Source organism: Montipora foliosa, chromosome 9, assembly GCF_036669935.1.
Source record: "Montipora foliosa isolate CH-2021 chromosome 9, ASM3666993v2, whole genome shotgun sequence".
In the NCBI taxonomy this organism is placed as follows: domain Eukaryota; kingdom Metazoa; phylum Cnidaria; class Anthozoa; order Scleractinia; family Acroporidae; genus Montipora; species Montipora foliosa.
In genome coordinates this window covers 45,871,076-45,896,075 of record NC_090877.1, presented here as the reverse complement: position 1 = coordinate 45,896,075, position 25,000 = coordinate 45,871,076, and the positions used below count along the sequence as shown (strand labels likewise).

The following is a 25,000-nucleotide window of genomic DNA, read 5'->3' as shown; positions in this document are numbered from 1 at the left end:
TCACAGAGAGGTTAAAAGGGGAAGTACATATCAGGGGTATAACCGAGTTTATCCAAATTAGGAATGCAGGCGTAATTGATCATGGGCGGCGGTCCACACATTAGTATCTGAGTATCTGGTCCTGGAGGCGGCATCTGCTCCTTGATCATCGTGTCGGTAATGAATCCAGAACCGTAAGGCCAACCTATAAATTGATACACATTCGGAAAATAAAGAGGTGATTATAATTGGTCATCATGATTTGTCAGTCTCACAATTGTAGATCACGACGTTTCGACCGCTTCTTCAGGACCGGTTACGTGCTACTTTCTGTGTTGACTACAAACAAGGTACTTCTTGTAGCTCAGTCGGTAGAGCAGCGTTGACCTAAACCAAAGGTCGTGGTTTCAATTTCCACCCTGGTTAGAGTTTTTCTCTGTCCTTGTGTGGGCCCAATTCCATTAGTACGGCTAACGCTCCATGGTTTACATGGATAGAAATTTAAACTAGCACTGCTACTTCACATTTCCCTCCAAGTTGCCGCTTGTGGAATGGCACTAACTAATCGTTTTCCAGTCTCGCGTTCACGTGATTTGGAAGGTTTTATTTACAGATTCAGTATGCAATTTACTATAGGTGGACAGAACAATAGGACACGAAGTCCCCTACCAGGTCAAGCCACCCAATGCGGCGGCCAATACGGCGGCCCCAGCCTGTGATGATTATTTGGAACCAAGCTTAACAAGGCTCGCAGCATACAATGACAACAACCTTTCGTCATCCGTCATTTCCAAATTTGCCACCAAAAATAGAAATAATTCGTTATTCTCGTTCGACAAAAATTGACTGTGTTTATAGCCATTCGAAAAGTCGCAACATTGTCATTCAACAGGCTGCAACCTCGTGCAACATTTGGTGAGCAACAGCTCTGTTGCACGATGTTGAACCGTGTGTCACCAGCTTAATCCTACTAAGGGACGCACGTTGGACGCAGCACACCTGGACGCAGCGCATAGTCGGAAAACTTGAACAAGATGTCAGTAGCAGCCAAATATCATGCATTATGGAATAGCTTAAAATTAAAGAAAAACCCAATATAATAATAATGAAGTATTCTCGTTTGTCTCACGATGTGGTCACTTGTGATGTAGATCGCGACGTATAGTGGAATAGAAATTCCGGAAGCATGGATGCCCACGATCACGAAACACAATAACATGAGAACCGTACGACAGCGGACCGCCGAAGGAACAACACACCGAAACAGCGAGGATCGAAATGCACCGATCACAGCTGCTGAAAACCAACCAATCACAGCGGAGCATCCCGCTTAAAAGGTGACGCGTAACCAGTCGACCTCATCGCCTAATGAAGACTAGCAGTATCCAGTAGAAACGTCGCAATCTACATCACAAGTGACCACATCGTGAGACAAACGCGAATACTTTATCACTATTGTACTTCACCACGATGAACAACAGCAACCTTTTTTACGACACAAAACCCAAGATATCTCACCGTCAGGGGGTCTGTCCAGAGTGTACCAAAGCTTGAAATTCTCGCACTCTTTAGCCAACTCTTCCAATTCTGGTCGGACGAGGATGTCTTTCTCGGTCTAAAAAGGGACAGAGAAAATGATGGACTGCTGGCAGTTTCCCTTTTCTATGTTAACATGTTACCTGTGCGATGCCGCGCGAGTTCGGGTGAGCGATCGAATGTAGGGTAGACAAAAGGGAGCTTAAGATCTACGACGACGACGTCGACGAAGACGCCACAAAACAATGATATCATTGGTTAAAGGAGCATAAATAATCGTGCTGCATGTGCAGCACGGATTTTAGCTCATATGTTTGCGGTTCTCTGCATAACGACGACGTGAAATCACTAAATTTTAGGTTTTGACGACAACGTGAGCATGCAACAGAGAATCTTTCATTCTCTATTTTCAGTCTGAAACCACTCGTACCAATTTATTTTTAGGATACTTCGCCCACATTGTACGACGTGAACGAGATGGAGTAATCGCGAAAGACTTTTACTAGAGCGAAGTTCTATTTTGAGGTGACGTTTTCGTCGACGTCGCCGTCGTAGATCTTAAGGTCCCTAAAGTCAGACAAACGACGACGGTAACGACGACGCTACAAAACAATAGGTTTAGTGAGCAAAAACAATGACTCTGCACGCTCTGCACGTGCGTTTTATATTTTGGTACATTTCTTTGCCGTCATCTCCTAAATGACGACGTGAAATCACCAAATTCAAGGTTCTGTGGAGGACGTTAAGCACATGACGATGAATTTTCAGTTCTCTCTCTACGCTTCCAACCCACTCATACAAGTTTAATTCCTCGATAGTTACTACACATTTTTAACGCGAAACGACATGAAATAGTTTCGTAGTGATACGAATAACGCGAACTTGTATTTTTAAATGAAATCCTCGTTTCGTAAGCTCCCTATTATTAGGGAGCTTAAGCAACGACAACAGCGACGGCAACGAGAACGTCACAAATTTGCATATTTAGTGTGTAAAAACAATAGCTTTGCACGCCCTGCACGTGCGTTTTTCACTTTTGTCCATTTATTGCCGTCGTCAGCAAAACAACAACGTGAAATAGCCAAGTTTTGAAAGGGTGCAGTGGTGAGAGTAGTCGCCTGCCACCAATGTGGCCCGAGTTCGATCCCAGACTTGGCATCACCAGGAGTCCATTACCTGGAAAATCCATACGTATTATATCCTTCAGTCAACCCTGTCCCACATTTTTTAATTTTTAGAACTGCTATATCTTTTCATTATTTTGAAATACCTTCGTGTTTCGGGTGTGCTCCACGTGCTGTAATCAGTGGCCTGCCATAGGTCTCTTTTAGTCTTACGAATGGCAATAGACCAATACCGGTACCTTAATACTCTTTGTTTGTCCCCAAAAATTTTGCATGAGAATTGTCTTTGTTTTCTCTTGGGACCATTGTAAGTCCCAAGAAAAACTGGAAACAATGCTTATGCAAAATTTGGGGGAACAAACAAAGAATATTATGGTATTTTTCAAAGTGGCCTATTGTGAAAACAACCGCGAAAACCCCCTGGGAGTTGCTTCTAAAAATAAAAAGATACGGCACAGGGTAGACTCCGACGGTTAATATTAGAGAGCTTAAGATTCTAGGACGAGAACGACTACGAGTACGAGATTTTCTCATAGAACAACAGTGAGCAGTGCTGCACGCGCAAACCAGCGTCATTTTGCCGGGAAAAACGTCATACCGTCGTCATTTTAGTACGAGGTTTCGCAAAAATTTCGTCTTGTCACAACAATTCACCGCAACAGGGTAGCAGTTTTGACATTTTTCGATGAGCAAAAAGGCTCAGTTACCAGCGATAAGAATATCCGAGGAACCTATGCTGCTAACAAAGAGTTGCAAAGATTAATCGTCCGGGTAAGAAAATTTCTAAGTATTTTCGCTAAAAACAGGCAGTCGAATCTCGTACTCGTTCTCGTCCTCGTCCTAGAATCTAAAGGTCCCTGTTATAGAGGATGGAGGCTCCGGGTAATGGACTCCTAGCTTCACCTGTGGGTAGAGTTTGTTGGCTCTCTACTCTGCAGGCCGAGACGTTTTTATCCGGGTACTCCGGAATTTTCCCTCTCAAAAAACAACCTACGATTAGATATGAGTTGATTTGATTTAATTTTTGGCCAGTGTCTCTCATTCAGTACCCAACTAAGCGCTAAATACACCTGACACATAAACTACGTTCATCTTTATCATCATTATCATCACTACCAAACCTGGTTTGCAAAGAGAAGAGTGAGGTTCGTATCATCACCGGCGTCTTTGATTACAGCGCTGATGATTTGAAGCATGGGTGTGATACCTGCAAGAAAAATAAAAAAAAAAACAAGAAAATGCAAATCGGCTTTCAATTTTTACGCATAATGAACTGTACGCAAGCGCAAACGTATTTACCGCTAGGGCACTCATGTCACTAATTGGGAACACTGACATTCAGAAATCAAACCAAATCATATCAAATTGTTGGTTTTTGAGGAGATGGGAAAGGCTGAGTATTCTGAGAAAAACTTCTTGGAGCAGAGTAGAGAACCAACAAACTCAAACCCACATATGACGCCAGATCTGGGAATCGAATCCGGGCCACATTAGTGGGAGGCGAGTGCTCTCACCACTGCGCCAATCCCTACTCTAGATACATGTAAGTCAATAGAGAGTACACAAGAGCACCCCCACCCCACCCCACCCCCAAGTCGGCACTTCTTTACCTTCAATCCTTCCTATGACCCACCTCGATTCACACCAAGTAAACAAAAGTGAAAATTATGGGATATTTAAGCAAAGTCAACGTCAATGAGAAACAATGAGGAACAATGCGGAACAACGCGAAGGGATCTTTACTCTACAAGTGTTCAAAATTTACATTTTGATATATTATTTTGACAATCCTTCTGACAGCAATGAAGTAACATGTATAACCAAGTGTGATGTTTTGTGGAGGAAAGCACATCGAACGCAAGGCAAGGAAAGCAAAGAGATAAAGCCGAAGGGAAAACAGTACATGACTAAATCCTGTCTCTACAAGCTACTGGATCTTCTTACCAGTTCCCCCTGCAATCAGTCCAACGTTCTTGGCTGTTCTATACTGCACAGGATCCTTGGCATTCTCCTTGATTGAAAATTTGCCTGAAATGAAAACAGTAAGCACCATTCATCATCATCAGCATCACCACTCTCACCACCAACATCGTCATAATAATATAAACAATAATATTCATCATCATCAAGTTTCCAGCTTATATAACTGCATGGGCATGAGCGCTCCTGACCACTGATTGGCAACACAGTAAATGACAAACCAATAGGCCAGTTTTGTATTCTAATGGTTGGACTGGATCTAGCATGAAATGGAGGCTAATGCGGGCAAATTAATTTGCATTTGAAAAGATTTCCTCACATTAGCCTCCATTCCATGCTAGATCCAGTCCAGCCATGAGAATTCAAAAATGGTCTATTGCAAGTCTGAAAGCAGAACGAATGAAATGTTGGTTTTTTAGTGAGAGGGAAAACAAGAACTTAGGAAAAAAAAGAAAAAATTCTCAGAGAAGAGTAGAGAGCCAACAAACTCAACCCATCTACAGATCTACAGTAGTATAGGAATTGCTTTTAATCATCAAAGAGAAGTGGTTTAAGGCGTGAAGGTATTAATGAGACATTTGTGTACCTATGAAAGATTGCATGTTTGATTTTCAAAGAAAACTCACCTCTTCCCAGGTATGTCAGCTTCCCAGATGGTCCTCGAATGTCGACATAATCACCAATTTCGAGGGAATCCAAATACTGGGACATTTTTCCTCCTTCAGGATACTTAGGATGAACATTCTTAAAGTAGACCTTGTAAAGAAAAAACAACAAACAAACTACAAAAGTTGAAGTGCACCCATAAACCTCGAAAAATGTTATAGTCAACTAAAGTAGGTAAATCTTGCCTTTAGTTAGTACAAAACATACAATTTTGCACTTCTTTACTTGACAATTCCAAAGTGACAAAGTAACAAATCAGACTATATAATTTATGCTTGATGATTGATTTAAATAATGTAACAAATTGCCTTCATCATGAATGTTCTCAAAGGAAGTCTGCATTGCAAACTGTTAGTCACTGAATGGTGTCATTGAAGAAGTATGTTGATTTCTAGCAGTCATTTCTATCGAAGATGGTTTGAACAAAGGAGTCAAATCACAATGGTTAATTATTAAGGGAAATACATGTACAATTGTCTGGATGAGTGTAGTCCTGAGAAGGACAGTGTTTAACCCATTGATACCGCAAATGCGCTAGGATGCCCCAAGCTGATGAGTAAAATCGTCTGGCGTTAGACTGAGTGAATGAGTGAAGTCTCACGCCCAGGGGTCAATGGGTTAAGGTGACACTGACTGACATTTCGACAACCTGAGCAGAAGTCAAATTAATCCATTGACACCTGAACCACCCTGGACCACCCCCACTGATGAGCAAAATCGTCTGGCGTTAGACAGAGACAAAATCCCACTTATAGGAATCAATGAGTTGAGAGTCAATTTTTGGCAAGTGATTTGTGTAATGACTGGAATGCAGGGGTTTCATTAAGGTTTGAAGCAGGAAGACATGGGTTTAACACCTGCAAAGTATTGGAAAGGTTGGCTGGGCCTTCCCTACGAGAGGGGTCGGGGACATGCTCCCCCAGAAAATTTTGAAATTCTCAAGTTGCAGAGATGTGTTTTCCTGTGTTCTGAAGCCCAAAGCAATGTTCTTCAACCACAAAAAAATCACACCATTTTTAGACAATTTTAATTAATAATGATTTGATAGCAATATCCACACGACAAAATTGATTTGACCATTAATGTGACACAAAAAAGTGTGCTTACTACTCAGCCTTTTTCTCAGCTGGAGGGAATTTGGCTCCTGAAGATAAATACTGTAATCGGCAATCGACCGCGATCTTTGCTGAACCAGCAACATTGGAACAGTTCACATGGTCTTTTATGGAGCACAATTCTTTTCCCGATGCATTATGGGGTGATTTCGTTTTTCTGAGTTGAATGTGGCGGGCAACCCTAAAACACGGAATGACGGAACGATGGAATGGCGAAAAATGAGGCCCCAAATCCTAAAAGATGGAATGACGGAATTTAAACACCCTTAACATTACAAGTGGACAGCTTGAAGATGAATGCTCAATTTGATCTCAGTAACATGGTTGTAGCATTATAAGTTTCAGCCAGTGCCACATTTCTTAATTCATTTGCCAGACTAGAGTGCAATTTGTGAGGTCCTATTCAGAAACTATCTACCCTGGCTGCCAGAGGTTTTTCTCTCTCAGAGCGATGGAATAGGCGAAGAAAAACTTCTGGTACAGGCCGTGGAGAACCTCAGTTCTGTGCCCTGTTTGATTGACATCGAGAAAACTCAGTAAATTTATATGTGATATAACCTACCAATCAGAATCTTTGGTTCCCACGGTACACTCGTCTTATTTACTTCGATGTCAAATTCAAAAATTCAATGTTCCATATAAAACTTTGATGTTGAATATGAAGATAAAAACTCAAATTCCGAAGTTGAATTTTGGCGGACATATACGAGAATCAAAAAAATTTTAGAACACTGAACTTTTTCTGCTTTCAAAAAACTCTGCAGCATTTCGATTATGGCCATAGTGGGCAAGAGAAATCAGGTTGACAGCAATTAGGGTAAACCAATCAGAGTACTCGTTAGAACTGACAAGTTCCTGGAACCAATCGAATTGCTAGGGTTAAAATCTGACTTTGGGAATATGAAACGGCATCCCATTGGACCGGCCTAGCTTCTCAAAGAACTTGACTGCCTGTACCAGAGGTTTTTCTCGCCGCTTTGCGACTCACTATTCCGTCGCTCTAGGAGAGAAAAAACCTCTGGCATCCAGGGTAGAAACTATCCCTCTCATAATATAATCCACTAGCTTTCTTTCCACTGGTATTTCCATACACCCCCATACATTCCTGGCTGGTATTTTTTACAGGTGGGGTCCGTCACAGTTCATCATTTTACCACTACAGAACGTATCCTAAACATTCATAAAAGCTAATCTTAGGCCTAAGAACTCTCGTTTAGGCCTAATTGGGCCTAAGGTTTAGCATTAATTATGCATGTTTAGGATACTTTCTGTATTGGTAAAACATGACCCGTGACCAGTGACCTGTGACCTGTAAAAGAATACCAGCCGCATACATTCCAGCAATTGGGGGTTCATGGTTAGGTCTCACATGCAATAGGGCAATATTCAATCTGGAGAACGGCTGCTGGAAACGAAAGACCCTGGATATCACAGGCATTCAATGCAACCTCCATTTGCTCACCCAGTTGCAATATAAAGGTAATGATCTCAATTAATTTTATTCACCTTAATAACCAGCTCAAAAAATCCCACTTCGTCATCAGAAGTTACTGGAGTGTATGGCCTGATTACAAGTTTGCCATCAATTTTGGCACTAAGGTACATATGGTTTCCTATATGGAAAGAATTTAATAATAAATTTATCAACACATAATAACAATTAAATATTGGTAGTAACAATAACAGGTCTGGAACAGTTTAATAATAGGTAACAGCAAAGCTGATGGAGAGTAACTGTTTATAACGGATATGATAACACTGCCACCTTTAGACTGGAATATGAATATGCCTACAGATACATGTATATTACTATTTTAATAATTCTATTGGGTCTAGATACCATAAGGCAGACATAAATAATTACATAGATGCTATAAATTTATGTAAATCTGGAAGTGTTCAAACATCTTAGAGTCCAAATCATGGAACTCAATTAAACACGTACCGACAGGTAACCCAAGTTTGTGCTCAGGTGACTGCAATTCAAATCGAAACCTACGAGTGTCGTGGCTGACAATCTAAAAGAAAAACAAAATCACAAAATAATGATCTCAACTCATTCTCAAATAAATCCACACAGCTACAGTTTAAAAGCTTTGTAAGAAAAAATACATTTAATTGCTGCACAGAAGTAAGAGCTACTAATGCAATTCCACAACCAAAAGTGCAGAAATACAAGTTATATTGTATGTACTAAACATCTGAAAAGTACCTAATTTTAAATAAAATGGCATTTACAATGTAGTTCATCCATTCTGAAAACAATCTGAGTGAGCTCCTAACATCAATTGTTTGGATAACTTGTTGGTCAGGAGCTTAGTTTTGACCATTAATTAAGCTAGGTTCATCAGAGAAATATCTTGCATTCCAAAGACAAGCATGAGGCAAAGTACTTAATTCTACTACAATAATGACATGGAACATTTTACCATTGGGAACAAGATGCCGAAGATGAGGATGTGATTTTATTTCAAAAGAGGGAAAGGTTTCGCATATGTGAGCAGGAAGATACAGCAAGTCAACAATGTGTGATGAAATCAATCCTGACCAGTCTTCATCGGGTCCAATGGACAATCTATATATTCCACTTTGACTAAAATTTTATTTCCATCAAAACACCATTTTACACTAATATTAATTAAGAAAGCCCCCTCTCCTAACACAATGTGGTTTACAGTTACAACTAAAGACAAGACCAATAAGCAGGGTTTGAGCCAGGCCGCGCCATTGCGCCAATCCCGCACTGATATTGAAATTGTCCCTTAAAAAACGGCCAAGGGGACATTTTTGTCCCCTTCAAAATCTGGGGGAAAACTCAGAAGGAAGCACACAAGAAGACATACAGTTTAGTACAAAAAATACAAGCTGAAACACAGACCGCGGGAGGAATTTTACCGTGCGTTTTAAGTTCATTAAAATGTCACGACGAAAATGTATTCGACGTACAATAGATAGCTTTTTTGCCTCAAATCGAAGCCAAATTGATCAGAGCAAAAAGTACAGAAGAAGACAGTGTATTAACGAGGAAGAAACAGATAGGGCTCAAACGAAACCACGATCTTTCCAGAAAACTTGGTTGCGAGATCACACGTTGTTGGGCTATGAAAAGGAGTCGATGTTCTGCTATTTGTGTCAGAAATCTAAGAAAACAAACCCCCTGGCATTGGAAAAAGGGTGTACAAATTTTAGAACCTCGACTCTCGTAAGACACAGCGAATGTAAAGAACACGTGGATGCTGCTAATTAGGAAACTATGGGGAATACATTCAGCAACACCACAGGTAATAAAATATGTTTTTGTTGCCGTGCCTGTTTCTTGATTGAACATAAGAAAACGGAAAAAAAAAAAGACTGTCCCCCTAAAAATGAAAACGTCCCCTACAATTTTAGCCAAGGGGACAAACTGTCCCCCAGTGATCAAATCCTAGCTTAAACCCTGCAATAAGCCTGTATCCTTACAGACCAAGAAGCAGTCAGGATATTTTGGACTTACTGTTAGCAGCTATGTTTGGCAAAAATTGAATAAGGAAGTGATACTACCTTTTTGTCAACGAGTTTAAAGGGAATTTTCTCTTTTGGATCAAGTGCAACTGGCCTCTTCTTGCCTCCTTGCTTTCTGAAGAAGTATGTCATCAAGCCAAATGCCACTGTTACCATTACAACTCCCAGCCCAACAAAGACTGGTTTCTAAAAGCAATCACACATGGTAGTGATCAACTCACTCAATGACATTTGACTTTAAAAGTTACAGTATTCAATTCAAAGCTTTCACGTTTCATGATTTGGTAAAATCGTCATTAAAATAATATGCAAATCCAGGCCATCATTCCTTTTTCCACATGAATTTTTTATCTGTATTGAATTTGCTAGAAACTCAGCTAAAAGGCAATTATTGCCTTTTAGCTAAGTTTCTAAAAAAAACCTTTGTTCTTTCTAATTTTGAGGCTAATTTGATACGGTTTAACACTATGTTTTGTTGTCTTGCGTTAACAGACCTTACTCGTCTGGTCTGTTCAGTTTCTGGAGCAACTTCAAAATCACTGCCACTATTGTTGTCTGAAAGCAGCATCTTTTGAAGCATGAGGCATGTCTATATTCATGGGCAATTTTTTAGTGGCCGGGTATTCTTGTGTTTTAAGATGGATCATATGATGATTCTTCGGGTTTCTTGCCTTGTTCATCAACACAAAAAAGAGGATCTGCATCTAAATGTTCCAGCACTCGGCAAAGTCCCTTTCTGAGTTATGGCTGAGTTATGCTTAGGTGGCCTCATACACCATGAGCCTATTTTAAAGACATCACTGCCAAGCCGGCCACTTCTGCTAGAGAGAACAGGACAGCAACAACACCAGGGACTTTTTCCCCTACTCTTCTCAAAAAAGTTGTGGGTGGCCACAGGGAAATTATGAATATAAAAGATGTTCGTGAGAAGGGGACCTATGGTTTATAGTCCCTTAATTCAAGAAGACTTGAAAGTCTAACCATTTGCCGATCGAATTACAAAGGCAGCACTTTCCCGGCCTCAGTTTTTTTAAGATCTTGAGTGTTGATCCCACAGGGGTAATTCGAACCCAGCACTCGGCAAAGTCCCCTTCTAAGTTATGGCTGTTTCTGCTTAGGTGGCCTCATACACCATGAACCTATTTTAGAGACATCACTGCCAAGCCAGCCACTTCTGCTAGAGAGAACAGGACAGCCACAACACCAGGGACTTTTTCCCCTACTCTTCTCAAAAAAGTTGTGGGTGGGTTCTTTAACATCCCACAGGGAAATTATGAATATAAAAGATATTCGTGAGAAGGGGACCTATGGTTTATAGTCCTTATTCAAGATAACCATTTGCCGATTCAATTAGATTTGGCAGCACTTTCCCGGCCTTAATTTTTTTGAGATCCTGAGTGTTGATCCCATCGGGGTAATTCGAACCCGCAACCTCCCGCATGACAGTCCCATGCTCAACCAAGTGAGCCATCGATCGGTGCGAGGCATACCAGAATGGATATGTGCCCCTTTGAAAAAAAAGATATCCCCTTGTATAATTATCACGTAATCCAAGTTGGAAAATCAAAATGCCCTACATTCCTATCAAGTTCAGCACATGGGAGTAAGGTCTTTGAAAACAACTTAGTTTGTGAAATTACTCTGAACCAAGCACATCAAAATTACAGCCGTCTTAAGATGTAAAAAAATGCTCTCGCCTAAGCGACAAAGTTAGTGGTGCTATAAAAGGGATAAAAACAAGAATTGTACGTCTCATGATCAAACAGGATCAAGGTCTGAGGCATGAAAAAAATATTTAAACATTTAAACTACAATTGTTGGTGACATGGAAATACCTTAGTCACTAAATTTAGACAGTCCGGATCCGAAAGGGATATCTAATTTAACCTCAAAACCTAGCCATAATGTTGCAATGCTATGTCACATAACTTTGATAGGAGTATCTCACCGATAATGGGACATCCATAATTTTGAAATCTAGTTACGTAAGAGGGAGAAGATTCCAAAACAAGCTTGCAAGTGCATTGAAGTCCCTTACGAGTGTCAGATTGCCTCAACCCAGGACAATAACGTAAAACTTACATGGAGGATCAACCCCTCGGGACCAATGTTCGGGACGGGATAGAGAAATTACGGGCAAAATCGGGACTGGCGAACATCTTGTCTTGGCTGTATTGTGAAGACTTCCGCCAGTTCCGACCGATGTTGTCCGTAGTTTCTTTGGCCGGTCGGACTACCTCTTATTGGTGTGAACTAAAGGACATTTTTTACAATCATTTTCTCACGGAAAAATATTGCGACGGAAACATAATGCATGTAAGCATACTTGATGTGTCTATGAGAGCCTCCGATGGAATTGTGGGTAATCTGGTCTCGAGAAGAAGTTCTTCACGAATATATTCGGTGTTTGGTGTCAATGCAAAAGTGTGAAGAGTGATCTTCTCGCTTTTCTCATCCAATATGGGAGAACAGTTAGTATGGGCTTGCAAGAATGGAGATATGGATCAGGTGAAAGCCATTGTGGAAAAACCAGTAAGCAACCGATTAGAGCATTCATTGTTTCAGCTTTGTGTAGGTGTGGAGTTTTGTGAGGATTAGATCTTTGCTTAATCTCTTAAGCTAATTTCTCTTTGTCCGTCTGCACGCTATTCCAAGGTTTTATCAATCTTATGTTTTTTCACAAGGCCTTGTAAAGTAAATAGAAAATGCAGGTATTTCCCGAATGACATCAGGTTGTAGAATAAGCAACGTAGCAACATGTACTGTGTAACTTTCGTTCTGGGAAAATGTTACGGCCATGCTCCTCTGACATTTCATTGCAATGTTAAAGTGTATATTGGAACATCGTCGTAGCTAAAACTGACAAGTTCTAGAAAAAAGCTACGGCCATGGTCTTGTTGCATTTCATGGTGACGTTAAATTAAAGCCTATTGGAACATCTTTCTTCGGTACATGGAAATTTAGGTTCACTGCGCCGGCGGATCTTGCATTTAAATTGCTGAATGTACAATTCAAGAAACTGAAATTTTTAAAATGTTTATTTTCTTGTTAATTTCGATATAATCATTCATTTTTTTTAGAAGCCTGCTTTTCATGTATTGCTATATTTATAATGGTAATTTGTTAAGTAAATATCTCAAGATTGAATACAATGATAAGGATTGGGAATGCATGTCAGGGGTCAAACTGAACCTGGACGAAAGATGAGTTCCTTATTTCAGATCTCTGGAATTTGGTAGTGTGGTAAATTTTGCAGCATTCACAACCTTTTCAGATTGGGTTGAGATATTATTAAGAACAAGAGAATGATTGTACAGATGTAGATGTGTATCCTTTTACCAAGACATTCCTCCATGAAAATGCTAAGGACATTCGTACCCAAAATTTTCCCACACCAGGCCTCAGTTGTTCAAAGGTCAGATAACTTTATCCAGTGGATAAGTCGCTATCCAGGGAGTAAAATATTCTTCACATTAAACATTGACAAAGGGTTTTGAACACGCACACAATAATTATTAGCGTACTCTGTTCGGATGTGCCAAAATAATTGGACCATTTATCCTTAAAATAATAATGCAATGTACAACTTGAACATCTCCTTATGAACAATTGGACAAAGTGCACTATTATTTGGAAGAATTGAAATTCTTCTAACTGGAATAACATGAAAATTTGGCTTTACAATCCTGGAATTGTTTGGTGTAATTGCAAATACAGGTATAAAAATAGTGAGATGATGATGATGATGATGATGATGATGATTATTATTATTCCTGTGTTTGAAGGGTTTTGATGTAAACAAAGAGCTCCTTGGTGGACGGAATGGTCTTCATTTTGCAGCTGATTACGGACAAAAGGATGTGATCAAGTTCCTCATATCAAAAGGTGCAGATGTCAATGTAAGTTACTGCATTGATAGAGCATGCACTTTCTGATCATTTCTGTGTTTTCTAACCAAACCAAGATTCAAGATGAAAGGATTGCATAAAACTTGAGTTTGATTAATCCCTGAAGTTAGGGAAACAGCAATGGTGCTGTGTTATGGGGACTCTCCTTCTGGGATTGATTCCCTGACTCTACTCCATATCTCATAGTGCTGAGTGTGTTGGTCCTGTTAACTCTCCTCTGAGAGGATTTCTTTGGTTTTCCCCTCTCGTGGAAAAAATAGCATTTGATTTGATTTGACTTGCTTTAAGTTTATTTAAAGTCTCCCAACCTACTGTACAATACATGTTTATAACCTTGGGAGTTTAAGAACAAATTGACCGTCAATTTGGAATACTTGCATGGCCATTATCTCTTTAACAAATACATTTATGTAGATTCCATGATACCATGTGTCTGTTCAGTAATACATTGTACATCTCAGATGACATCAAAATGTGGTAAGAACAAAAAATGGCACACGAGGCAATAGCTGAGTGTGTCACTGTTCTTTATACCACATTTTGATGTCTTGTGCAATCAATCTACATTGTGTATTACTGAACAGACACACAGCAACATGGAGTCTATTTGTTAAAGAGACAATGGCCTCGCCAGCATTCCTAATTTTATTGATAATCAATGTTACACTGTTACAATGAAAAGAAAAAGTGTAACATTGGGTCTTAAGGAGTTAATAGTCAAAACCTGGTCACCGGTAGCTCTTGATCCTGGCTTATGGCCAAAACCAGTAAAGTGCTATCATGGTGGCTTCCCCTGATTACATATTCCATGCTTTAAATGGGCTGGCTGTGTCTCAATATTTCAACACCTTTTACCTTGCACATAGTTTCAGAAAATCATTTTTTTGCTTGGCTCACTAGTATTGATTGCTCAGAGTATATTCAGGGAGCTAATTCATTTATCAAGTGTTTGTTGACCGAAATGGTTTATTTTTGGTGATATCAACAGCGTCCAGACAGATATGGAATAACTGCATTATTGGCCAGTATTTTTGAAAGTAAAACAGAATGTGTCAAACTCCTGTTAGAGAAGGTAAATCAATGAGAACTATGCATTGTATTGTCATGAAGAAGGATTCTTTAATTATTGTGTTTACAATAGGGTTTTATGTGTGAAAGTTGTTGCCTGTAATTTAAGACACTGGTGGTGGTAGCCATTTTCTGGGAAAGCACTTTTTATCAGCTGTGGTGGGATTGTTTGCCAATGTGCCCAGCATTCAATACCCAGAGACTGCATCATAAAATGAAGTTGATCAATGCTAAATTCTTACATGCAGTGTTGAAAGTGCACTAATAGCAATAAAGCTAGTTCACATGCACTCTTCTTTGACAATCTTTAAACAAAATTGAAACAAAACATATGCTCAAGTGCCACAACCACTGTCTACGACCTGTGTTTGAGTTAAAAGTGAGATCTCTGAATGTAAAACCTGCCAGCGGTGTACTGTTCTCCCACTACAAAATGAGGTTGTTGGGTCGCTCAAAAAGTACATGTAAATGGCAGAGAAAGTGAGTGTGGCCTTACGCTACTGAATTTGATAAATACTGTAGATGAAGAACCTTCGCTGATCAACAGCATCCGGAACTACTTTTTTGTACCACCGAAAGTACAAGGAAAATGTCGGAACTGGGTGGGAATTGAATTCATGACCTCTGGATTAGATCATCGTTGGTTGCTCTACTGAGTGAGCTAAGAGGCCAGACGGGAGCAGGCCATGGAAATTTGAGGACACTTATCAAAAAGTACAATTTTATGTGATTTGAGTAGAATTAGGTAAATGTATGTGTGGGATTCCCAGGAAGAATATTTTTATTAGCAATTGAAAACATGACCAGTAGTAGCTTAAAAGTAACATTTGTTTCTTTATTGCTGTGTACAAGGTTGAGCCTTGAAAGAAAGTCAGATTACAATTGGCCTTTTTGTATCTGCACGAGGTTATACACTGTAATAAAACAATTTTATCATGATTATAGCCTTCGTAGCCGGCGGGATATTTTATCGCAGGATTATTTAACCCATTGATTCCTAGGAGTGAGATTTTCCTGTGTCTAACGCCAGACGATTTTACTTGTCAGAGAGGGGTGTTTCGGGAGTCAAGGGGTTTAACATATGTGTCGAGTAAATTAAGAAAATTTATGGTCCAGATAAGAACGATAGCAACAATGGCAATGAACATGTTGGAATGCAATTGGTATGCAAAAAGGTGATAACTTTTGTATTGTCTGTACTTACTTCTGATTGGCTTAAACAGCAAAAGTTAACAAAACTTCATAAAAGCAGTATTATATTCATCCTTACTTTCCAACCATCTTCCATCTTTCATCTGGTATCAGTTTAAATGAATTCCACAGAAATCGTATGTGGGGAACATATAAAATTGTAAACGTTTCTTGGCTTTTGTTTTCAACTCTTGTGATTGGTCAAAATCTTTTAACACAAAAAAACACCCTTTCAAAGTGGGCTGTAAATGAATTTTATTGTGTTAACGGCTTTCCTGTAGGTTTATGCATTCTCTGTGTAAAAATGATAACATTCCTATGTGGGGAAAGCCCCGTTGCCGCATAACAAAGGAAATTGCTATCCACCTTATACGGATCATTACTTAATAGTGTCTCCATTGTGTTATGGTGATGAGTTTTGATTTTCACTCATGGCTAAGTTAATCACTCACCATGTGCAACTGTAATTTTTTGATCCTTTTACTTTACATGTACTGAATGATTATCATCTCACTACCTGAACAATGCCATTTAATATTTCTTGTTTTAATTAATTTTGCCCTTCAAAGTAATATGGGTGTGGTTTTGTATTAATATTTTTTAAATTAGTAGAACACAACTGAAGGTTAAAACCCTATTAAAAAAACCCTGAATGTCTTTTAATTAGATGCCTGCCCGAGGAAAAGGTGATTGTTTAAGTGTGAAAGGATTAAGAGAAGCACAATGGGACACTTTGTGACACTTATCAACATCAGCATGCTCGCAAGCTAGAGCTGAAAGGACTTTTTTCCTGAATAAATTAAGTTTGATTTTGCCTTTTGGTAGGGCGCTAACAAAAACCTCAAAGCACCAGATGGCAGTTCTTATTATGAATGTGCAGAAACAGATGATATCAAAAGTCTCCTCAAGTAGCTTATCAGTAAAGGTATGCCCATCTTTGTTAGTGCCCTTGAAACTTATCAGGTAGTTGAACGGGCACTGTCACGCTAAATTTTCTGTTTTTAGATCAAAACTGGGTAAAAATCTAAATTAGTACTTAAGCTCACATGCACAACATTACTGACAACCCACTGAGAAGGTGTGGAATGTATTTATGGCACAAAGAGCTATACTAATAATTTATTGGTATTTAATTTTTGGCAGACGTTGTCTCCAAACTTGAAAAAACTGGCCAGTTTTTTCAAGTTTCAATCCACTTCCATCCTCTCCATCCTTGGCCACAAACAACAAAGAATAGCTTCAGTTCGCTTCAATGGTTGTTGGTAACAAGCCTACAGCTTATTTTTTTTGGTCTTCATTCATGCAAAGACGTCTTTTAGTGATTTGAAGTTTGACTAAAATAGCGTGACACTGCCCCTTTAAGGTCAGCGCAATCCTCTTGCCACCGGCATTCTTACGAATGTACTTCATACGCAGTACAACTAAGTCTTGTCTTCCCTGAGCTTGAAAGACTGTCTTTGCACTACAAATAGTATACTGTAGATTACTCACTAAACTGAGAAAGTGCGAAATTTTAAATATCATTGAATGAAAGTGTTGATTAGCTCAGCGGTTGGTGAACAAACCCAGTACATGTAGATATCTCATTAGCTAGTCATGTACTTGTATTTTTTTTGATTGGTCGACCCGCATCTGCACATGTACACCACCGTTATGCGACTCTGAAGAATGGCTTCTACTTTTGTGTATAGCCCCCTTGCAGGCGGTAGATGTTGTGTGAGCTCTTTCCCTTCCCCCCCCCCCCCCCCCCCCCCCCGTCGTTTTTTTTGTCGCCCGGTCCATATCTATTCCACGCGCTTCCAGTATAGCGTGCGCGTGCGAAACGTGTTTCGTGGTGACGACAACATCTACCACCTGAAAGCAGGCTATCCTTGTGTACTGATACAGGAGTCCATCTTAAACTGAACAACGGGTATCCCACTTTGAATAACTGTTTTTTCTTACCTAGGGCCCGTTTCTCGAAAGTCCCGAAACTTTACGGGCCATTTTCGGGTGTCGCAATTTCTTATGTATCTCAAGAACGCAGAGGATTTAAGACGTCAAACTTCACAGACTTGTTTCTTTTAGTTAGCTTGAAAACATGTTAAAAGATCGGCTTTCCAAAACAAGCGGTTGGCAGTTTCACAAATAGCTTTTCGGGCCCGAAAAGTTTTCGGGACTTTCGAGAAACGGGCCCCTGGTTGGAAAGTTCTTCAAAAACGTATTCGTGTTAGAAAAAAATTTCCACCTTCAAAATTTCCCTGGCTATTTTCGTAGACTCATGTCCTCCATGTTTCTTCTAGATAAGTTATAGTAATAATAATAATAATAATAATAATAATAATAATAATAATAATAATAATAATAATAAATTATTTAAACTGAAAAAAACCGATCAGCGAATTCAACATATAAAACGCTAGTATAAACCGGTGATCAGTACGTGAGAATACTATTAAAAATACAATTCGCCATCAATACAAGTTAAGATTAAATTAAAAATTACCTTATACACTACATTTGTGTTGTGTCTTATCTGATTGTATTAAAAGTTTAAACGTTTTAATTTTAAAAATTCTCAGCGATTCCCAAGTACGCAGCTCCTTGGGGAGGTCATTCCATTCCTTTGCAGCGGCATACTCGAATGTCCCATAGCTGTTTTGTATATTGGGAGATGAAGTTCCCTACTATCTCTGGGGGCTTTACGGCGAAGTTCTGATCTCAATGCAAAATACCCTTGAAGTTGCCTGGGACAGTGATAATCACTTACGATTTTATATGCTAGTTGGATACGTAAATAACGGCGCCTGTTAAATAATGTTAGCAGGCCAAGTCTCTCCCTCATTGACTGTGTTCACGTTAAATGATTTGTTCGCAAAATTATTCGCATTGCGTTGTTTTGCAACCTTTCCAAAAGGTCGGAGTTCTTCTTGCTGCCAAACCCCCATGCAATGCAGCCATAGTCTAAAATAGGTAAAATTGTCATTTTATAAGTTTTCAATAAAATAGCAGGGCTAAGAAAAGATGAAATTGTATTTAAAAGTTTGATTTCAGTTTAGGATAAACTCTTGAGGCAATATATGACACATGATTATTCCATGATAATGATTCGTCTACCACCACGCCAAGATACTTAAAATGTCTCTGTTGTTTTAATATTGAGTCTCAGTAAAAAATATTAATATCTCGGTTGATTTTGAGTGCTTTGTGGGACGCAATAATCATGGCTTCCGACTTTTTTGTATTACAAATGAGGCCATTCCTACAAAACCAGTGTCAGACGCTCTTGTGGTCCTTGTTGACATTGTACACAGCTAAATCAATATTCTAGTGGATGTATGACATGCCTTCAATATGTTGTTAATATGAACATTAAATAGCGTTTGTCCTAAAACTGATCCTTGCGGGACGCCAAAAGAAAGACGCATGAGATCTGAATTAGCGTCCTTGTAAATGAAATACTGTAATCTCTCAGAAAGGTAACTGTTGAACCACCGAAGTTCGGACTCTTTGACGCCGTAGGATTCGAGCTTAGTTGGTAAGACTTCATGTTTAATGACGTCAAATGCCTTTCTCAGGTCAAGAAAAACACTAGCAGACTTGAGGCCATTATCAATTGCTCTTTTCCACGAGTCTACTACCTTAAGTAGGGCAACAGTTGTTGAAGAAAATTTAGAGTAAGCGAATTGGCGGTGTTCAATAAGACCAGAGTTGAAAGCAAGGTTATGCATATACATGTATTACAGAAACATTGTGCTTTAATTTGATTGACTGAAAGGGCGATGTTTTGCCGGACCGCTTTATGAAACAGTAGAGAAAGACGTGAGTTGTAGTCTCCTGGGGCCGGTTGCTCGAAGCCTGTTTAGCGCTAACCGTTGGCTAAGAGGTATCAAAACCTATAGGTTTCCATGGTATTTAAGACTGGTTAGCGCTAACCAGGCTTCGAACAACCCGGGCCAGGTGATAAGGTTCTGACTAATAATTTATCGTTACTTTTTTTTCTCTTTCTAGGGCTCATGATCCAAGCAAGTCATTGCTTCGCTTGAAATGCTTCAGAAAGAAATCCCAAATACGTCATCATTTTCATATGTCTGAAGCAAAACACAGTATTGTTGTATGAAAATTAATAGCTTTTAGCAATTTTACGTTCACTTGTCAACTGCAAAACAAAATTCAAGTGTCATAATGAAATGTTGGTTTGTATTAAAAAAAGCTAAGACCAAACTGAGTTGATACGTTTTCTTTGTGGATGATCCTCGGTGGACAGTTAACTTTGACGAGAGAGTACACAATTGCACGCGAGCGAGTGTGTCAGCGAGAGTTGAGAGTGTGTCGCTACGCCGCGAGAAGAATGGTGATAAGTACTCTTCGCCGCTCGTGAAAAATTCCGTCGCGGGTTTCGCTGGGAATCGCCGCTCGCGTTGTACTTGAGGAAGTCTCGCAGACTGTTAAAATATTGCCATTTACGTAGGCTCTTCGCACATTGGTGCTGTTTTCTTAACCAATAAATACGTCTAAAAAATAGCAAGCAGCGAAACGTATTTCGTTTTCTTGGGTTCGACTGTTTCAGTTCTCGTCGCCGAAAAGTAACAATTACCTTCGGAAACCGGAAATACCGGAGGATTAAGATTCATGTCGGGCACCTCAAAATGTCCTCACAGTTAAAATCCGATTGCGACACGCTCGGAACAACTAAGCCGTTGTGGTTGAAACATCTTAGCGTTTTTTTATGAAAGTTAGCTGATGTGGAGTCACCTATAAAGGTGTTTTTCACACACTCGTTATCAAAGATCAATGTGCAGAGCATCGACGTGTCCAAATTGACACGAAATTCTAACCTGCTGGTGTTTATGAATAATTTATAGTTCCAATTGCAGTTCTTTAGATTTTTTGTTTTCGTGCCCGTTTTGGAGACCTTGGGTGCAAATTTTGATGATTTCCCAGGCCTAAAATTTCAAGAAAAGAACTGAAGGTGCATAACTCGAATGCGTCTTTAACTGGGAAACGAAATATTCACCATCAACGAGTTAAGGTTCATTTAGAATTATGCAGGAAGTAGAAGTTGTACAACGACAAAGAACAAGAGGGATGGAAGAGAGATATCAGTGAAGTCGGCGATGAGGCTTCGCATCATTAGTATGGAAGTTGTCTATGTAATTAAGGTTCGTGTTTATGTTTACATTTTTTTTCTTCCAATTGTTACAGGAGTGCAGGGTTGGTGCTTTGATGAAAGAATTCGTCATCGACCACTGTGACCCGGGTTCGATTCCTAAATTTACATGTGGGCTTTAGTTTGTCCACTGACGTTTTAATGAGGTCTTTTCAGTCGGCTTTTCCCTCTCAATAAAAACCAACATTTGAAGCAGTCTGCTTCGCAATTAATTTGACACATTTCCTCAATTAAAACAACCCTTGTCCCCGGTCATTTGCATGGCTTTCGCTTCTTCCATTTATTCAACCCAAAAGACTTGCTGACTGCCGAAAAAAAGGCGTTTTTATGTTGCCGTGGTTAACCAAATCTCCGCATTTAATTGACAAAGATACAACACATTGCTTATACAAAGCCTAACTTTTGAGGGTAATTTTTTTTCGAACTTTTGACTGACGGGGAATGGGTTGTTACTTTCGCCTTAAAACTTGAATTTCTAAATAACTGCAAATTAAAATACATATACGTACGAAGCACTATCAGCTAAATTTATTCAACGAAAAAGAGTTTCCTGCCAAAGTAATATTTGCTTATTTCAATGCCGTTTATTTAAGTCAACAGTGAAGGAAAATAATCGGTGCACAAAACCTGTAATCTCAACGGGCAAGCAATGAAAACCAATTGACACACAAACCAAATTGCAACCGGCCTGAGACAAGATCACGCCAAGAAATGATGAAAGCTGCAAATTTAAAAATCCAGATGAATATAAACGGTTCTAATAATGGAATCAAAAGGCTTGATCCTGGCATAACAGATAGTAAAAAAATGTGCATACACTCGTATAATTCTATTTCGGAAGAGTCGGAAATATCGGCTCAGACTATAGGATAGGAAGGTCTGCCAATACACCATAAAGATAACGAATCGACTCTGCTGCCACACTGTTTCATTTCTGTGAATGCCAAATCCTTGCAAGTCTTCCTAAATCACGGAACCTTTAATCCTGCGATTTTTTATATTATGCCGTATAATGCCAATTTTAACTTTCGACGAAAACACTGATTCACTCATCGGTGAAAATCGTAATGAAGCTAGTTATGTAACTGCAAGCATAGCGCACCGAATGCAAACTTTGAAACACCTCCTGCCTCTCCAAAAACAAGTGTGGCTCTTTTTGTGATGGGGCTGTAATTAGCGAAATTTTACGATTGTCTGACTTTGAGGGAATAAACAAGACTAACATTTGAGGGGAAAGAGAATTGTGCTGATAAAATACAAGGAACTTTATTTTACTTTAAAAATAGTGAATTTTTCTCCTCTCTCAACAAAACAAACCGAAAAGGCAATAAAACGTAGTGAGTGGTAATTAAATACGAAATTTTCCACGACAAAGGAAGTAGTACTTCGTCAAAAAGTAGACAAGAATCGTCAAAGCTAAAAGTCGGTAGAAAATAAAAAAATATTCATTTTGTTCTTTAATTAAAATAGAGGTGCTGATTTGAAAAAATAAAGTTGTTCCAAAACAGTCTTCAGAAAAGGGATGAGAACTTCAAGATTTAACTTGATTCCTTCTTTGCGTAAACAATAATCGTAATAATCGGTTACAACCGAGCACAAGTCAGTTATACAAAATGGGGAGACTGTGGATCAAATCAGAGTGGATCATTTGAACTCAGTATTGTTTTAAAGCGGAGGGACAACCTTGTGTGATCATGAGTAGACGACTGAAAGAAACTCAACGCACACAAAAATCGCACCCAGGACATACTGTTGGAATGTGAGTGCTCTGTCTGTTAACACAAGTTCTTGGGTCTTATTTAATAATTTACATCCTTAGCTGCTCTGAATCCGAATTGATAGTAAAATGGAAAGGAAAATGTTTATAGCTTTGACTTTACTTCATTTTTACCACTTGTCTTCCATACTTTGTCTATGAAAAGGGACCACAACATGAAAAACATGATCAGGAGATCTAGCCTGCGCCGGTTTTTATCACATCAGTATATCATTAATGCATTCACAAAACAACGCAAAACAAGAAAAGCGTTCGAGTTGTGCCATCATTAGCAAATCTCAAGAGCAGAGATTACAATATTCAAGTTCATCCCAAGTCCAGTTTTCCCATCATTATAAGAATTACCAAAAAAACTGCACCGAAAAAGTCTGGCCTAGAAGGGGTGAGTGTTCCTCCAATGGCTCGGTCACTGAACATTTTGTGCATGTGCAAATCTTCTCCCTTTGGCAACTGGTAAATGCTCTACGTTCAATCACAGAAAATGTAATTATGGTGGGAGTTAAGCTGTTTATTAATTTCCCTGATTTTCAACTGCTAAACAACCCCTTAACCTTTCGGATATGGTCATTACATTTATTGATTTCTCTTTAACAGTTCAGTAAACCTCTTTCGAAGCAATGAAGTGAAAGCATACGAAACTAGTGCAGGGACTGCAAGGCTGAACTTATAAATTATGTTCGTTCAACAAGATGCTGAAATATAAATATTCTTTCGGCTTCTCCGTCGCCAGACTTCTTAACTGATATGTCTAAGTTCTAAACGATTCGCAAGAGAGGAAATGTACTCCTTTCTGACATATCAGTCACTTATCATTAAAGAGGTGGGTAATGATTTTCCAATTTAGCTCGCGATATTATGAGAAAAGGCGGAGAGAGGTATCTACTTTTCAATCGGTTTATATGTATTTGTACTCAAAGTTCAACTAACAAATTCAGGGAAGCAAATTAATAGTTCGACGGGGAGGGGATGTTATCAACTTCTGAGAGCGAAAACAATCAAGTTGCCTCGGTTAAATCAAACTAAGGTTTCCCGGGTATGCCATTTCCCCATTTTTACCCATGTAGTATGTGACTTTGCCTCGATCGAGGAAAATATACGAAGAATACATATCTTAGTCTTGCTAACCGAGTTCAAGGTCCGTATTGTAAGTAACGGACCGAGATTTTTTCTGCTGATATGTGCGAGGGCCATGAATCTACGGGGAAAAAAACAAGCAGTCTTAACTTACAGTGCGGTTAGTAAGACGTATTTATTATGCGTGTAAAATAATATATATAGTTTTAAATAAGTGAGATAAAGATTAAAGGAAGGGGGAATATTCTTTGCATATGTAATCGCATGGGCCCGAGAGCAATTAAGGTTTTCACAATTCAAAAAAAGGCCGCGACAATCAACTTAACACGCCCTCCGTCTCAGCCAATCAGCATTCAGTAATTTTGCCCCGTATGTATGTGATAAAGAAAGAAAGCAAACAAAAACAGGAATGAAATTCAACATTCTGTTTGGCAGTTGAAACAATTCCGTTGATGGCAAACGGATAATTATTAATATTCTATCAACTAATGAGTTATCGAACTTGAAAAAGCGACAAGATAAGTCAACAGAAGAGATTATAAAATTCTTTCTCCAACAAATGTTGTCATCAACTCCTGACTTGGGAATTGTTACGCAGGAAGTTAGACAAACACAAAGCGAGTTCAGGTATGGCGTTTCACCCCCATTTTCTCATTTCACGAGTAAGTAATAAGGTTTTTAGCGTCTCATAGTTTCCCGGAAAGAGATGAAGTTAAGCATTTCTGTAGATATTGATTTGGCAGATTAATTTATATGTAAACCTTGGTTCATTAACCAAGATCATCTAAAATACGAGAAGATATCTTTTTATTTTGCGAAAAAAACAATTTAAACTATAATATACAACGGCGTGAATTTCTGTAATTATAACTTAATGGAAGAGACAAATGACTAAAGTAAAAAGGGCAGGTGCTACAATTCCGTGTTTTGAC

At 39.1% G+C, this 25,000-nt stretch overlaps 3 protein-coding genes across 6 annotated transcripts in view; 2 read left to right on the top strand and 1 right to left on the bottom strand.

Annotated features, from left to right (window-relative positions):
- The window catches only part of LOC137970865 (NADH-cytochrome b5 reductase 3-like), a 12,552-nt gene extending 562 nt beyond the window's left edge, over window positions 1–11,990 (bottom strand). Inside the window, exons 1-9 of the mRNA XM_068817486.1 lie at window positions 11,850–11,990; window positions 9,941–10,087; window positions 8,346–8,418; window positions 7,907–8,013; window positions 5,246–5,375; window positions 4,584–4,667; window positions 3,761–3,846; window positions 1,498–1,594; window positions 1–184 (exon numbers count right to left, since the gene is read on the bottom strand). The exon at window positions 1–184 is cut by the window's left edge and continues 562 nt beyond it. Coding sequence (XP_068673587.1) covers window positions 12–184; window positions 1,498–1,594; window positions 3,761–3,846; window positions 4,584–4,667; window positions 5,246–5,375; window positions 7,907–8,013; window positions 8,346–8,418; window positions 9,941–10,087; window positions 11,850–11,867 — 915 coding nt within the window. The 5' untranslated portion in view covers window positions 11,868–11,990 and the 3' untranslated portion in view covers window positions 1–11. The remainder of the gene's footprint in view (window positions 185–1,497; window positions 1,595–3,760; window positions 3,847–4,583; window positions 4,668–5,245; window positions 5,376–7,906; window positions 8,014–8,345; window positions 8,419–9,940; window positions 10,088–11,849) is intronic.
- A 269-nt stretch (window positions 11,991–12,259) lies between these two features.
- On the top strand, window positions 12,260–20,271 carry LOC137971152 (myotrophin-like). Its single transcript, XM_068817897.1, has 5 exons — window positions 12,260–12,433; window positions 13,687–13,800; window positions 14,798–14,881; window positions 16,894–16,993; window positions 20,059–20,271. The coding sequence occupies exons 1-4, from the start codon at window positions 12,362–12,364 to the stop codon at window positions 16,978–16,980; spliced, it is 357 nt and encodes a 118-aa protein (XP_068673998.1). The 5' UTR covers window positions 12,260–12,361; the 3' UTR covers window positions 16,981–16,993; window positions 20,059–20,271.
- Window positions 20,272–20,933: 662 nt separating this feature from the next.
- The window catches only part of LOC137970844 (collagen triple helix repeat-containing protein 1-like), a 5,935-nt gene continuing 1,868 nt past the window's right edge, over window positions 20,934–25,000 (top strand). The window contains exon 1 of one of the 4 annotated variants that reach the window (XM_068817461.1): window positions 20,934–21,209. In XM_068817461.1, coding sequence (XP_068673562.1) covers window positions 21,165–21,209 — 45 coding nt within the window. In that variant the 5' untranslated portion in view covers window positions 20,934–21,164. Of the gene's footprint in view, window positions 21,210–23,271; window positions 23,377–24,635; window positions 24,731–25,000 lie in introns of those variants that run through there. The other 3 variants (XM_068817464.1, XM_068817463.1, XM_068817462.1) reach the window with 3 other exon arrangements.